Source organism: Carya illinoinensis, chromosome 9, assembly GCF_018687715.1.
Source record: "Carya illinoinensis cultivar Pawnee chromosome 9, C.illinoinensisPawnee_v1, whole genome shotgun sequence".
Lineage (NCBI taxonomy): Eukaryota > Viridiplantae > Streptophyta > Magnoliopsida > Fagales > Juglandaceae > Carya > Carya illinoinensis.
In genome coordinates, this window is record NC_056760.1 from 5,341,763 (window position 1) to 5,356,861 (window position 15,099).

Genomic DNA, 15,099 nt, shown 5'->3' on the forward strand with positions numbered 1-15,099 from the left:
AAATATTTTTTTAAAAACATTTGCATAAATTACAATAAATATTATAAGACTCTTAACTATTTATTATCTCCGCCTTTTAGGTCTAAGATTTACAAAAAGACAAAAAAAAAAAAATTATAGAAAATAGTTCATGCATTCATATCGATAATGGGAGGAAATCTGATCAGTTTTGTATAACTTGAACCTTATAATTCATGTGGAGATGATCAATTGATGGCATCCACACATGCTGATCTCTAAAGAAATATTGAGATGAAATTATCTCACGCGTTGAGATAGAGAGGATGTATCTTATTCACATATATAGATGCTTTACAAGCTGTCATCTACCTAATTAATTACAACCTTCTCTATAAGGAAACTATACACAAATAAAGCAATTAACAAAAAATGCTACAATAAAGGAGTAAAACATGCATAACAGCTGACTATATACAATATGCTTGACTCTAGGTTTGATACTTGGAGATATCTGCTAGTGCCCCCTTGCTGATTTGATGCTTATTCTTTATAATATTCTCTTCCTCACATTCACGGGTAAGCCACCTTTGATCCTCAAAGTCAATGACAACAAAGGCTCCAGATCCTTGTCCTTATTCTTTGCTTCGATCTCAAATCTCTCCATCATTGATGCTACAATTGATTTCATCTGAATATACGCCATGTCTTTTCCCAGACACATGCTCGGTCCGGCATGGAAAACTGGAAACCTAAACGGGCTCTCTTGCCGACACACTCCATTTTCTAGCCATCTTTCCGGCAAGAACTCGCGGCAATTTTCTCCCCATATGCTCTCCATCCTCCCCATCGCGTACGTGTGGTAGGTCACAAACCAACCCTTCTTCACGAACGTGCCGTCAGGCATGATATCGTCATTTAGACAAGTTTTGCTATCTATCGGTACGGGGGGGTACAGTCTCATGGCTTCAGTGATTGCCGCATGCAGATAATGCATCTCCCGGAGCTCGTCAAAGCTGTACGAATCGCCTATATCTTTTCCATTCTGAACTCGGATTTTTTCCAACTCCTGCAATATGTTTCGCTCCACTTCAGGTCTCGACGACAGGAGCCAAAAGAACCAGCTCAAAGCCGAAGAGGTCGTGTCCCGTCCTGCAAGAATGAAGCTTATGACGATATCCCGGAGAAATTCGGGCGAGTTTTCTTCGTTTGCCATAAACCGGGACAATAGGTCTGCTTCTTTTTCAACCTTCTGTCCCGCTCTCGACTGAATAATATCATCCGCAAATTCATGGACAGTCTTGATTGCGTTTCTTAGCCTTCGCTCTGGTCCAATGTTTAGAAACTTGTTAATCTTCGCCATAACTGGGATGGCATACATGAACCTTTCGAAACTAAGCGATGTAGCGTCCTCGAAAGCCCGCATGAACTCCGCTCCGGAGGTTCCATCACCGCCGAGACAGCCTGGGTCGACGTTAAAAGCCAGTTTGCAAACGTTGTCGAATGCAAAGCGCTCCAAAATGTCTTGCAAATCCAAGACGCTTGCTGTTTCCGAGGCTCTTGTTAGAATCGGAATAAGTCTCGAATTGATCTCCACGGTTACGTTTTCCATGACAAAGTGGCGTAGGGATTTGGTGTTGAATTCATAGCTAGCGGTTTTTCTCTGGACCTTCCAGAGTTCTCCGTCGGAGTTGAAGATTCCTCGGCCAAGAAAATCGTGCAGAAGAGCTATGAAGCGGTCGCCTTTGGGATAGTTGTCGAAGTTGGTCTTGAGCATGCGCTCAATGTTGGATGGCTTTGTGGTGATGACACCTTTCCTGCCGGGATATCGAAATATAGCTGTGTTTGTGGGACAGCTACTAAGAGTTTCTGTTGTCCAGTCAAGAAAACGGTGTCGGTTTTGTAAAAATTCTGGCAGCGTTCCAAGTATAGGATACAACTTAAAACCTTGGTTGATGGATTTCTTTTTGGAAGTACTGTTAAGGAGGAGATAGACGTAAAGAGAAAGAAGGAAGAAGAGGAGGAAGGAATGGGCAGAGAAGAGCTCCATAGTCGTGAGAGAGAGAGAGAGAGAGTTGAACGAAATGGATGGATTAAAGAAAATGGCGGGGATACGTCCCCAGTGAAGGCTTTATAGTGGAGAAGATAAAAATGCATGGAAGTTTTTTTTTTTTTTTTTTTTTTTTGGGTGGAGGTAGTTAATTACTGAGTTTAAGATCTTAAATGGGACAGATAATTATATAATCTTGTTTTATATATAATATTTATTAAATATTTAATATCATTTAAGAAATTCATACGAATAATATATAGTTGATATTATAAGATTTATTTTATATATAATATATACATATAATATATTTTTATTTCAAACCTTAAAATTTTGAGTAAGTAATAAAATCTTTTTTAGCAATTTATGATTGGGAAGAAAAGACATATCATATATATATATATATATATATCATGTTTAATTTCGATTTTAAAAAAAGGAAAATTCCTTTAATAAAAACTCAAAATGTATGAAAAAAATGAAATAAAACTTTTTTTCATAGCTATTAAAATTAAGAGAAATTTTATTTGCACTTGGAGACTGCATGAATAGACCCTTTATTAAAGAAAAAAAATATTATTTTAAGATAAATATTTAAATAATTTTAAAAAATTTTAAAAATAAAATTCCTTACATCTGAGTTTGTACACCATGTTAAATAATGATGCAAATAGGACTGTTCATCCGGGTTCCAACCCGGGAACCCGGGTGAACCCGGGCCGGGAACTGGGTCTCAAAATCCGGGCCGAAATCCGGCCCGAGTTAATCCGGATCAGACCCGGTCCGGAACCCGGATGTACCCGGGTTTTGAAATAACCGGATTCTGGGTTCCGGGTCAAACCCGGTTTTTTTTTTTTTAGTGTCATTGTAGCCACTCTGATTATGACTATAAATTGATCAGGTTTTGCCATTTTTACAATAATTATCAGGATACAAACCAACCATAAAAATAATAAAATGCTATAAAAATTACAAGCACCCACTTGATTAACAAACAAAATAACAAAATAAATATGGAAAAACACATCCATAATACAACTTGAAGGATATAAAAACTGGTAAGATTTCTATATTCTATTTGAACTTTCAACCATTGTCCCAAAAATCACAAGTAAAAGTCCAAGAGGAGAGCTTTGTAGTGGATTATGGCAATTTCGAGCAAGCAGCCAACTCCAAAATAATCAGACATCATCAGATGTGGGCTTGCATTTCATCACAAATCTGGTTTAAAACTATATGTTTCTCAATGCATGTGCTCCTGTTACTGAGTTGAGTAATCAGCCAACATAACAGTAAAGGTTCTTGGAATAAGTTGTCCCAAATAGCATCAAATGAATTGCATTAAATGCACAAGTCCATAGAAAAAGATTATGACGAATCAAAAGAAAAACAAGATCTTCCATTATTATTCGTTCCAATTTTGTAGGCAAACAGACTTCATGTAGTCGATGGAGACAACTTTGACGAACAAGACGGAGCTGCTAAACGATTAGAGCTACCTGAATCCAGGGAAGGAGTCGTCAAAACAGATCATACTAAAACCAATATTTGAAGCAGAGTCTAAAAAAAAGGTAAGATCGTGAAATTTGGGTGAAATAAGATTGTGCTTTTGAGAATAAGATTAATTTTCTGGAGTTGTGGATAGCATCAAATGAATAGCACGTGGGAACTTAGTTGCCCAACAATCCTGATGGCCATATACTAAATCATACGGAAAACATCAGAGTTGCAATACTTTTATCCTACCCATCGAATATCAGATAAGCTCAAACCCAATCACCAACAGAATTACACTTATAGTTCTTGGCATCATTGAACTCACCTCTATTTCTAGAAAACCCAAACAGAGGACAAAAAAAAGGCAATATATAAGAAGAAAAATCCCTTAATAAAGTAATTTATAGTTAAAATGTGGCATTCGGGGAAAAAAAATGTGGCATGCATCCATCTAAAAGAATAGTAGTTTATCTTCCAAATAACTTAAAATTCTCTGTATTGAATTCATTAGTTCCAGGTGCCAAATTCTTGTGGGATCTAAAAGTTCAGTAGATCTTTCTCTTCCTAAGAGACCCATGCATGCTTTTCTAGTTTAAGCTAAAAGAAGAGACGACTTGAATAAGTAATATATGTTTGCTCTTGATAATAACCACTGCACTCTTGATGAGTGATTTACACGAGATGAGGAAATATGTTTTATGATTGCTTCCCTTTTGTTTCAATGGCTTCTCCTTTTTTATATAAAGTAACGTTAGATATAAATTTGAAATTTTAAATAGGTAAGTCTCGCCTCCATCATTTATAAAAAATAAAAATAAAAATTCAACTTGTAGCCAAATGACAAATATGATATCAGAAACAATGGGTAGGACAAGAAGGTTGTAGAAATATGATATCACTGGGACTTACTCCTAACCCGTTGCATCAAGTTTTAAAATGACTTCAGGCCAAACCCCTAATTTACAATGAAATCAAAACATCCGTATTGCAAGTATTGGAAATATCCATTTTTCATACCAAAAATACAAGCACCAAAGACCCTACAAAGGGCAACCCAAGAGCCTCAAGGATTTCCAATTCAAGCTTTATACTTAATATCTATGCTCAGCCTTAATTAAACACATCTCTAAGTCATGTAAAACACTATTAAAGACTAATAGAACATCAACTGAAGGTCACAAAGACAAGTTCCCTCTGTACAACCAACATTAAAATTCAAACTGACATCATGAAACAAACCGAGCTCCATATCATTCAAAACACTATTTGCATCCAACCTAAACATCATCTATCATGCTAAGAAATCAAGATTTCAGAAAACCCCTTAGAAAAACACATTTTAACTTACTCCAAATCACACTCCAAGATTTCAGAATTCAAGCAAGGTTCTGTTATCTTGCAAACCCACATTTACACTAAACATCTTATGAAAATCAACCATCATACCCACAAATGTGAAATCCCCAATCAAACTCAGCCACAAATGTGAGCAGTTTTAAATTATGGGTAAGGACCCAAGATCAAAACACATCCTAAATACCCCCCATATAGACACAAAACAAACACCCAAAAGTGTCGAGCATCAAATTTACATTAAAAAAAATAAAAAACGGGACAACTCTCTACAGAATATAGTAGACAAAAATCACATTAAAAAAAAATCATCCATTTATTCCATTTCGAATGCAAAAAAAAACCCAAAAAAACCAGAGATTTTGAACAAAGCAAAGGTAACATAGTAGAAAAGCATTTAAGCAAGACCCAGAGAGGAGAAAAACTGACCGAACGGCATGCAAGGATGAAAATGACCGAGCAAAGTGATGAAGACAATGGCACGAGGTGAGGAAGACGACGGCACGAGGACGAAGACCAGGTATGCGGATGAAGATGACGGCTAGGGTTTCAGAGAAACTGAGAAAGGGCTTTCGGCGAGAGAGAGAGAGAGAGAGAGAGAGAGAGAGAGAGAGAGAGAGAGAGAGAGAGAGAGAGAGAGAGAGAGAGAGAGAGAGAGAGAGAGAGAGAGAGAGAGAGAGAGAGAGAGAGAGAGTGTGTGTGTGTGTGTGTGTGTGTGTGTGTGAAGAAGAGAGAGATCACACGGGTTGGGACTTGGGAGACGGCTCCAGAGACAACGAGAGATTAGGGTTTTTTTTTTTTAACTTTATATACAAACCCGGTTAACCGGGTTATAATACGGAATCCGGGTTTGAAACCCGAGTCCGGACCGGGTATATACGGTTTAGTAAATGCGGTTTTCTGCCCGAATCAAATTCGGGCCGAAAACCATAACCGGGAACCCGGTTATCCGGGTTCCGGTCCGGGCCGGATTATGAACAGTCCTAGATGCAAATATACTAATTTCCTTAATTTTATTCTTTCAAAGATGGAAATTAAAGACATATTAACACAGAGAGAGAGAGAGAGAGAGAGAGAATTCGTTTAAAAAATGAAAGAAAGAAAATTGATCACCACGTAACGAATATAAAAAAAAAGAGGAATGTTATATATTATCTTACATCACATATTTTATATATTAAAATATTATTTTTTATTTATTTATTTTTATTAAATTAATTAAATTATTCTATTTATTATTTATATACTACATATTTATTATAAAAAAAATTAAAATAAATATAATATATGAAATATTAAGATGACAATAAAATTTTTCCTTCATATATGTGTGTGTCCTTTATTTGCTGGCTGGCCTGCGCAAGAGTTCGCGAAACTCTTCATGCACTCCCTCGGAAAAGAAAGAAACATTGAAATACTAAATAGGAAAATACTAAACATAATATATAAGGTTTATTTAAAAAAATCTTATTAAATAATTCTATCTGAGTGGTGAGTGGGTGACACACGCATTACCGATATATATCACAATATGGTTTGATTTTGATTTGAAATTTTGATTGATGAGACAGTCGTACGTCAAACATTTATAGTAAAATTATTGATGACTGTTAAATATTATCGATCACACTAAAAGTAACACCAATTAGATCATGAGTTGCTACACTATATATTTTATTTTCTTTTTATTAGTACTCGGTGTGATAGAATAAAATCCTAATTAATCTCGAAAGTCCCACAGTATTTAGTTTTTACGGCCGTGATGTAAAATGCGAATATACTTTCCTTATTTTTTATTTTTTTCTAAATAGAAGACAAATACAAAGCGAGAATCTTGATCACGCAATGAAGAATATGCTACGTGCTTCCTGTTCACAGAATCACCAGAAGAAGATCTATGTTGCAGGTTACAGAAACACAGCAGATTAATGCAATTCACCTTACAACCACACTGTGCAAGAAACACACAATCAAACAATCAAGAATTCATCATATTTCCTTAGTAGAGATTTTCGAGCAATCCCTAAACTCCACAAGTTCCTTAAGAATTGACTACAAAAATTCCGATAACATTCTCTCAAGTAAAGCAGTGTTTTATACTGTCATTTCCATTCTTAACAGAATAACAACTAACTACTAACTGCAGAAGAGAAGAACACGACGTCGCTTTACGTGTACTCAGCCTCGACTTGATGCCTTCCCACTACGCACCGTTTTATTAATGCCATACGCACCGTATTGAAGCCACGAATTACTTCCTCCTTATTCTCGATACGCACCGTTTAAAGCTTGGCCGTTAATTTCATTATTTTCACTTCAGCCTTCAACCAGAACACCCCTTACATTCTCCCCCCCTTAAGGGACTTGCCCACAAGGCCTTCAACCAGAACACCCCTTCATAGTATAGTGCCGACCAAATGGGGATAGAGCTGTTGCAGTTTCCACAAAGTTTCCCAAGAATCATCTTCAGCAGTAGCCCCCACCCAACGAACCAACACTTTCGTAACAGCATGATTGCCCTGCTGTTGTAACCTTCTCTCAAGAATTTGCTGAGGCTCAGGCTGTGATGACCCGCTTTTAAGTGTATTTTCGCTGAAATAATTGTTTTTATTTTAATTAATATATCAGATATTTTATTTTATTTTAATTGCGTTTTTAAAGTCGGTTTTTAATTTATTTTAATTTATTTGAGGTTGTGTTTTATTTCTTTTAGTTGTTTTTGTGGTTTTAATCTTTTTGGCGGTTTGTTTCTTTTCCCGGAGTGAGGACTGGACCTCATTTCTTTTTACATCTTTTTTTTTTTCTTTTCTTTTTCTCTTTTTCCTTTTTCTTTTCCCTTCTTTTCTTTTTTCTTCTTTTTCTTTTTTCTCTTTCTTTTCTCTCTCCTCCCTCCCGCTCGACCCGGATACCCCCCCCCCCCGTGCTCTCTCTCTCTTCTCTCTCTCTCCCTACGCCGGCGTCACCTTCCCTAAGCCCTACCGCCGCCGTCCGGCCACCGTTCGGCCTCCCACCGGTCCCATTCTCTTCCTCTCCTTCCGGTCTACCTTCCCTCCAAAACCCACCCCCAACCGGCCGGCCATTTGGCCGGAAAAAGCTTCCAAAGGGCGCACGGATTTTGCTCCGATCCGCCGCCGTCGCTCCACCTCCGGCCACCATTTCTTCACCACTTCATCACCGACTCCTTGCCGTCCTAACCCACCTATTTCCGGCCTCCAACGACCACCGGAACAGCTCCTACGAGCTTAGTTTCCGTTTTGGGTAATCCGGCCATTTCCGGCCATTCCGCCGCCACTCACGGCCGTCCGTCACTTCCAATAGCTTCACAACCACCTCTAGACCATTCCCTATCAATTTCGTGACCTAGTTTGTCCCCGTTCAAAAGTGGGTTTTTCGGACCCACGGCCACAGTGAATTTTCACTGTGACGTTGCTGTTTTTCCGCCGTTTGCAACGCCTCGTGTTTTCTAAAATTGCCGTATAGCGCTGTAAGTATTTTCCAAACCCTATTTTCAGATTTAAATATATATTGCTCATTCATTTATTTTACTGTTGTTGGTTGTTGATTCCGGACTGAATCCGAGGAGTTTCGGGGGTCGGATGGATGGAGGACGGAGTTGCTTGTTTATTTGATTTATGATTGTTGGATTATTTTATTGTGCATTGATTTGGCATTACATGGTGCATGCACGTGTGTGTGGGTTTATGAGAAAAGCCTGTGTTTTGGCGTGAGTGTGTTGCGGGTGCGTGGGTATCACGAACCCAAGCCGGGATGGGTTATTATCTCGGTGGAGCTCCTCTGGTCACTCGGGAGCGGAATAAACTGAGTGATGTCCCCTGAGTTATCGAAAGCGATAATGGGAGCGGGACTAGGGGGTGCTTGGCTACGAACGCGCCGGGCGCGGAACCGGGCATCGGCCTACTCACCGACTCCGTGGCCCTTCGCTGGCGAGGGCTAGAGGATGCTTGGCTACGCACGCGCGGGGCGCGGAACTGGGCATCGCTCGTTGGGTGTCACATGCGTGGCGGTACTCTGCGGTGTGACACTGGAGCCAGGGTGTGCGGATGACCCCTAGGGGAGGTCATGGTGCATACGGTTAAAATTGGATAATGGTTTGAGATGTCAAATGTGTCTTTTGGCGTGCGTGGAAAACTTGTGTTTTACGGGTTTGTGCATTGGGCATGTTTCATGCATCTTGTTTGAGTTATATGTGTTTTTATCTGGTAGTGTTTGGGTTTTACTTACCTGCGGTACCATTCGTGGTCCCGTAGCTTTTGGTGCAGGAGATGAGGTTGAGGAGGAAGAGGCTGAGCCCGAGGATGCGGCTCCGCCGGGTTGCTGATGTTGTCTTTTTATTTGTTTAAAACTGTATTTGTGATATATGTAATATTTTATCTATGTATGTTTTAAACAGCTTGTACTACGTTAAGAAAAATTCTGGTACTTAGTTATGACTTTCTTATCCGCTGCGTGCCTCTCTGTACACAATTGCTGCCTTGCACACACTCGGCACCCGTCGATGGGATGGTGACCCGGGGTGTCACCATCCGGACGTCTCAATTTCCCCGTGTTCGGGCGTGGGGATTTTGGGGGCGTCACAGGTGGTATCAGAGCGGTTTGGCTCTGGGTAAAACCACAAGTCCCGTAGGTAGTACCAGAATGTTTTTAAAGTTGTGTTTTAAAGTTATGTTAAGTATAGTTGTTTTATTTGTTTTATTTGTTTATGTTTGTTTGCTTGTTTTATTTAGTTATGTTTTGGCATGCGGGTTTCTTTTGTTTCTCGCTGCGTGGTGCTGTTTTGTTTTGTTGGTTTTATGATGGTTTTTGTTTGTTTTCTTAAAGGAGGGTCAAGGGTGGTGTTGTGACAGAATTATGGGGAGACCAGGTAGACCAAGGAAAAATACTCAGGAACCGCAAGACAATACATCCAGGGATGACTCCATAGCCGAAGCAATTCGGCAGATGACGGAGTTCATGCAACAGAATATTAGGCCACAACAGGCAGGGCCTTGGCCACCACAAGGACCTTGGCCACCACAAGGGGGTCCTTGGCCACCATCAGGAGGACCTTATCCACCATCAGGAGGGCCCTATCCACCGTCAGGAGAGCCTTGTCCGCCACAGGGAATGTATTGGCCACAACCAGGAGGTCCCTGGCCATATCAGGGAGGGCCTTGGATGTATCAAGGAGGGTCCAGTAGCACGGTGCAAGCTGGGTGCACCTATGAGCGCTTCTTGGCGCATAGGACTCCACACTTCAATGGGAATGAGGATCCACTTCAGGCTGGGAAATGGATCAAAGATTTGGAGAAGACTTTTGAGGTGAGTGGGTGCACTGAAGCACAACAGGTACTCTATGCCAGCTACCTCTTACAAGGTATCGCTTCTGATTGGTGGGATACCAGGAGGGTGATGTTGGAAGCTGAACTGGGATCTTTCGCTGCGGTGACCTGGCAGCGTTTCAAGAAGGAATTCAATGACCGCTTCTTTCCCGCATCGGTAAGGAAGCAAAAGGCAAGAGAATTCTCTAATCTGGTCCAAGGGGGCGCAACAGTGGAACAATACGCCCGGAGGTTCATAGAACTGGAGCGGTTTGCTCCTCATCTTGTTGCCACAGAGGAGCTGCGAGCTGAGCGTTTTCAGGAGGGACTACGCCCTGATATACGCCGTTTGGTGGTCAGCCATCGGATATCCACTTTTCAGGAGTTAGTGGATGTGGCCACCCTTATAGAGCGGGAAAATAATCTGTGTATGGGATCCCCTTCAGGGCAAAAGAGGCGGAGTTTTTCTGGTGAAGGAAGCAGCTCGGGTTCGCCTCAGAAGTTTGTTCAGCGGACTGGAACCCGATCTCAAGCATCCTCCAGTGTTCGCATGGGAGGACGTATGCCTGTTTGTGGGGTTTGTAATAGAGCTCATGAGGGCGAGTGTCGCACGAGTAGCGGACCCCAGTGTTATCGGTGCGGTCAAGTGGGACATATAGTTCGGGATTGCCCCGTCAGAGCTCAAGGAAGCCGTGGAGGTAGACACGGTGGAAGAACCAACCCGAGACAAGCAGTGCAAGCCCGGGTTTATGCTGTCACGCCCGGAGAGGTGGACGATGAGGCACCAGCGACCCATGATGCGGGAGTAATCACAGGAAGAGTCCGGTTGTATGAGTTTTATGCTTGTACTTTGTTTGATTCTGGTGCTTCACGATCGTTTGTGTCTTCCACATTTGCTCGGGTGTGTAACTTGGTCACGGAACCGTTGCCGAAGGCTATGGTAGTGGCGCTGCCCGACGGCGAGATGGTGTGGTGTTCCAAGGTTGCTTTGGGATGCCCGTTAAATTTTGAGGGAAGATTTTTGGATGCTGATCTGGTGGTATTCAAGCTGTTGGGTTTTGATATCATCCTCGGGATGGATTGGCTATACCGATATTCTGCGACTATTAATTGCAGAAGTCGGACAATTAGCTTTCAGCTTCCGGATGGTGATTGTCTGGAATTTGCGGGGAGTAGATTAAAAGAAAAGCCGATGATTATATCGGCGATACAGGCAAGAAGAGAGATTGCATGGGGAGCGGATGCATTCTTGGTTCAGATGGTATCCACGCCGTCTGAGAGGAAGTCCTTGGCAGATATTCCAGTTGTGGAAGAGTTTCCCGATGTGTTTGTGGATGACTTGCCCGGACTGCCCCCCGTGCGAGAGATGGAGTTTGTTATAGACTTGGAACCTGGAGCGGCTCCTGTGCATAAGGCTCCTTACCGCATGGCACCAGCTGAATTGAAAGAGTTGAAGACTCAGTTGCAAGAATTAGTAGAGAAGGGGTTTATTCAGCCTAGTACGTCGCCGTGGGGTGCTCCAGTTTTATTTGTTAAAAAGAAAGATGGAACCCTTCGTATGTGCATTGACTATAGGGAGTTGAACAAGGTGACCATCAAAAATAAATACCCTCTCCCGCGGATTGATGACTTGTTTGACCAACTTCAAGGAGCAGCGGTGTTCTCAAAAATTGATCTGAGGTCAGGATACTACCAGCTGAGAATCAGAGAGCAGGATGTGCCGAAAACTGCCTTCAGGTCGAGGTATGGACACTATGAATTTAAGGTGATGCCGTTTGGGCTAGCTAATGCTCCTGCCGCTTTCATGGATTTGATGAATCGGGTGTTCCAACCTTATCTGGATTCCTTCGTGGTAGTATTTATTGATGATATACTGATTTATTCCCGAGATATTGAAGAGCATGTGTATCATCTTAGTCTGGTACTTGAGAAATTGAGAGAGCACCAGTTGTACGCCAAGCTCAGCAAGTGTGAGTTCTGGTTGGAAGAAGTTAAATTTCTTGGGCATGTAATTTCCCAGGGTGGAGTGGCAGTTGATCCCAGTAAGGTAGAAGCCATTTTGTCATGGCCACGCCCAACTACAGTACGCGAGATCAGGAGTTTCTTGGGGCTCGCCGGTTACTACCGAAGGTTTGTAGAGGGTTTTGCTCGTTTATCCGGACCTCTCACAGCTTTGACTCGGAAGAATACAGAATTTGTTTGGTCAGAGAAATGTGAGAGAAGCTTCCAGGAATTGAAGAACAGGCTGACGACGGCACCAGTGTTAGCACTCCCAGAACCGCATAAGCCGTTTGTAGTCTTCAGTGATGCGTCTAAGTTCGGTTTGGGTTGTGTCCTTATGCAGGAAGGACGGGTTGTAGCCTATGCATCTCGTCAGCTTAAGGACCATGAGAAGAATTATCCGACGCATGATCTAGAGTTGGCTGCGATTGTTTTTGCACTCAAGATCTGGCGGCATTTCTTGTATGGGGAAGCTTGTGAGGTATTTACGGATCATAAGAGCTTGAAGCATTTGTTTTCCCAGAAAAATTTGAATATGAGGCAGAGGCGTTGGCTAGAGCTAATCAGTGACTATCAGTGTGAGATCAAGTACCACCCGGGGAAGGCTAACATAGTTGCTGATGCTTTGAGCCGGAAGTCTCATTTGGAGGATGAAGCCGAACCGTCAGAAATGGATTCGTTACTTTATGGGATGAGAAGGCTCCTTATAGAGAGTTCGCAGCAAGTAGAGATTTTGTCTTCGGTTCTGGACATTCGGGTAATAGATTTTGAAGAATTGAAAGCTCTCCAAAGAAAGGATCAGAAGCTGCTGAACATCAGGAAAAGAGTCCGAAAATCTCGAGGGCCGTTGCACTATAGCATGGATAGTGATGGAATACTTCGGTTCCGAGATCGCAGAGTGATCCCAAAGGACTCAGATTTCAAGGAACGAATCATGGCGGAAGCTCATGCGGCCCCGTATTCAGTTCATCCCGGCAGTACAAAGATGTATCGAGACTTGAAGAAAAATTACTGGTGGGATGGAATGAAGAAGGACGTTGCCTTATATGTGGAGAAATGCCACACGTGTCGTCAGGTAAAGGCCGAGCATCAGAGACCTGCAGGTATGCTCCAACCCCTCCCTATTCCTGAGTGGAAGTGGGATGACATCACGATGGATTTCGTTGTGGGTTTGCCGAGAACACCTAGTGGGAAGAATTCTGTTTGGGTGATTGTGGACCGGTTAACGAAGAGTGCTCATTTTCTGCCTGTTAACAACACCGACTCTTTGGGTAAGTTGACCCGTTTGTATGTCAAAGAGATAGTTCGGCTACATGGCATACCAAAGACTATAGTGTCGGATCGAGACCCGAGGTTTACATCGCAGTTCTGGAAGAGTTTGCAGGCAGCTTTGGGTACTAAGTTGAAGTTCAGTACTGCTTATCACCCGCAGACAGACGGCCAGTCAGAGCGCACCATACAGACCTTGGAAGACATGTTGAGAGCATGTGCCCTGGAATTCCAAGGGAGTTGGGAAAATCATTTGCCGCTCATTGAGTTTGCCTACAATAACAGCTACCATGCGACCATTCAGATGGCTCCCTATGAAGCTCTTTATGGGAGAAAGTGTAGGTCGCCCTTGTGTTGGGATGAAGTTGGGGAGAGTAGGGTAATTGGACCCGAAATAATTCAGGAAATGCAAAGCCAAGTCCGGATCATCAGAGAAAAAATGGCGGCAGCTCAGAGTCGCCAGAAAAGCTACGCTGATACCAGGAGGAGAGAATTGTCATTTGAAGTTGGTGATTGGGTTTATCTTAAAGTCTCTCCCATGAGAGGTGTTAAGCGTTTTGGTAAGAAAAAGAAACTAGATCCGAGGTACGTCGGCCCTTTTCAGATTCTGGAGAGAGTAGGGTCCGTCGCCTATAGAGTTGCTTTGCCGGATTATTTTGGAGATGTTCATGACGTCTTCCATGTATCATCCCTGAAGAAGAGCTTTGGACAGCAAGAGCCACGTTTCGTCGACCCAGCAGGTATTCAGTTGCAACCGGATCTCACTTACGAGGTTGTTCCGTCGCAGATTTTGGATTGGAAGGAGCAACAGTTGAGGTCCAAGACGATACCTTTAGTTAAAGTGGCTTGGGGAGATCCGTTAGCTCAAGACTTCTCTTGGGAGCGAGCAGCGGACATGAGGGAGCAATATCCATATTTGTTTGAATGATGAAGGTATGTAATTTTAATCTTGGTCTCAGTTGGTTCATGTGCGTTTGTGTGGCTTGGTTTAAGTTGATGGTGATCTTGCAATTTCGAGGACGAAATTGTTTTTAAGGAGGGGAGGATGTGATGACCCGCTTTTAAGTGTATTTTCGCTGAAATAATTGTTTTTATTTTAATTAATATATCAGATATTTTATTTTATTTTAATTGCGTTTTTAAAGTCGGTTTTTAATTTATTTTAATTTATTTGAGGTTGTGTTTTATTTCTTTTAGTTGTTTTTGTGGTTTTAATCTTTTTGGCGGTTTGTTTCTTTTCCCGGAGTGAGGACTGGACCTCATTTCTTTTTACATCTTTTTTTTTTTCTTTTCTTTTTCTCTTTTTCCTTTTTCTTTTCCCTTCTTTTCTTTTTTCTTCTTTTTCTTTTTTCTCTTTCTTTTCTCTCTCCTCCCTCCCGCTCGACCCGGATACCCCCCCCCCCCGTGCTCTCTCTCTCTTCTCTCTCTCTCCCTACGCCGGCGTCACCTTCCCTAAGCCCTACCGCCGCCGTCCGGCCACCGTTCGGCCTCCCACCGGTCCCATTCTCTTCCTCTCCTTCCGGTCTACCTTCCCTCCAAAACCCACCCCCAACCGGCCGGCCATTTGGCCGGAAAAAGCTTCCAAAGGGCGCACGGATTTTGCTCCGATCCGCCGCCGTCGCTCCACCTCCGGCCACCATTTCTTCACCACTT

General features: G+C 42.2%; 1 protein-coding gene across 1 annotated transcript; it reads right to left on the reverse strand.

The window, feature by feature from the left end:
• Window positions 1-245: 245 nt before the first annotated feature.
• Window positions 246-2,099, reverse strand: LOC122277316 (cytochrome P450 94A1-like). Its single transcript, XM_043087273.1, has one exon. The coding sequence runs from the start codon at window positions 2,006-2,008 to the stop codon at window positions 509-511; it is 1,500 nt and encodes a 499-aa protein (XP_042943207.1). The 5' UTR covers window positions 2,009-2,099; the 3' UTR covers window positions 246-508.
• Window positions 2,100-15,099: the final 13,000 nt, after the last annotated feature.

What these genes read in the sequence shown, in the direction of transcription:
- LOC122277316 (XM_043087273.1), bottom strand. Translation starts at nt 2,008, where the DNA reads ATGGAGCTCTTCTCTGCCCATTCCTTCCTCCTCTTCTTCCTTCTTTCT.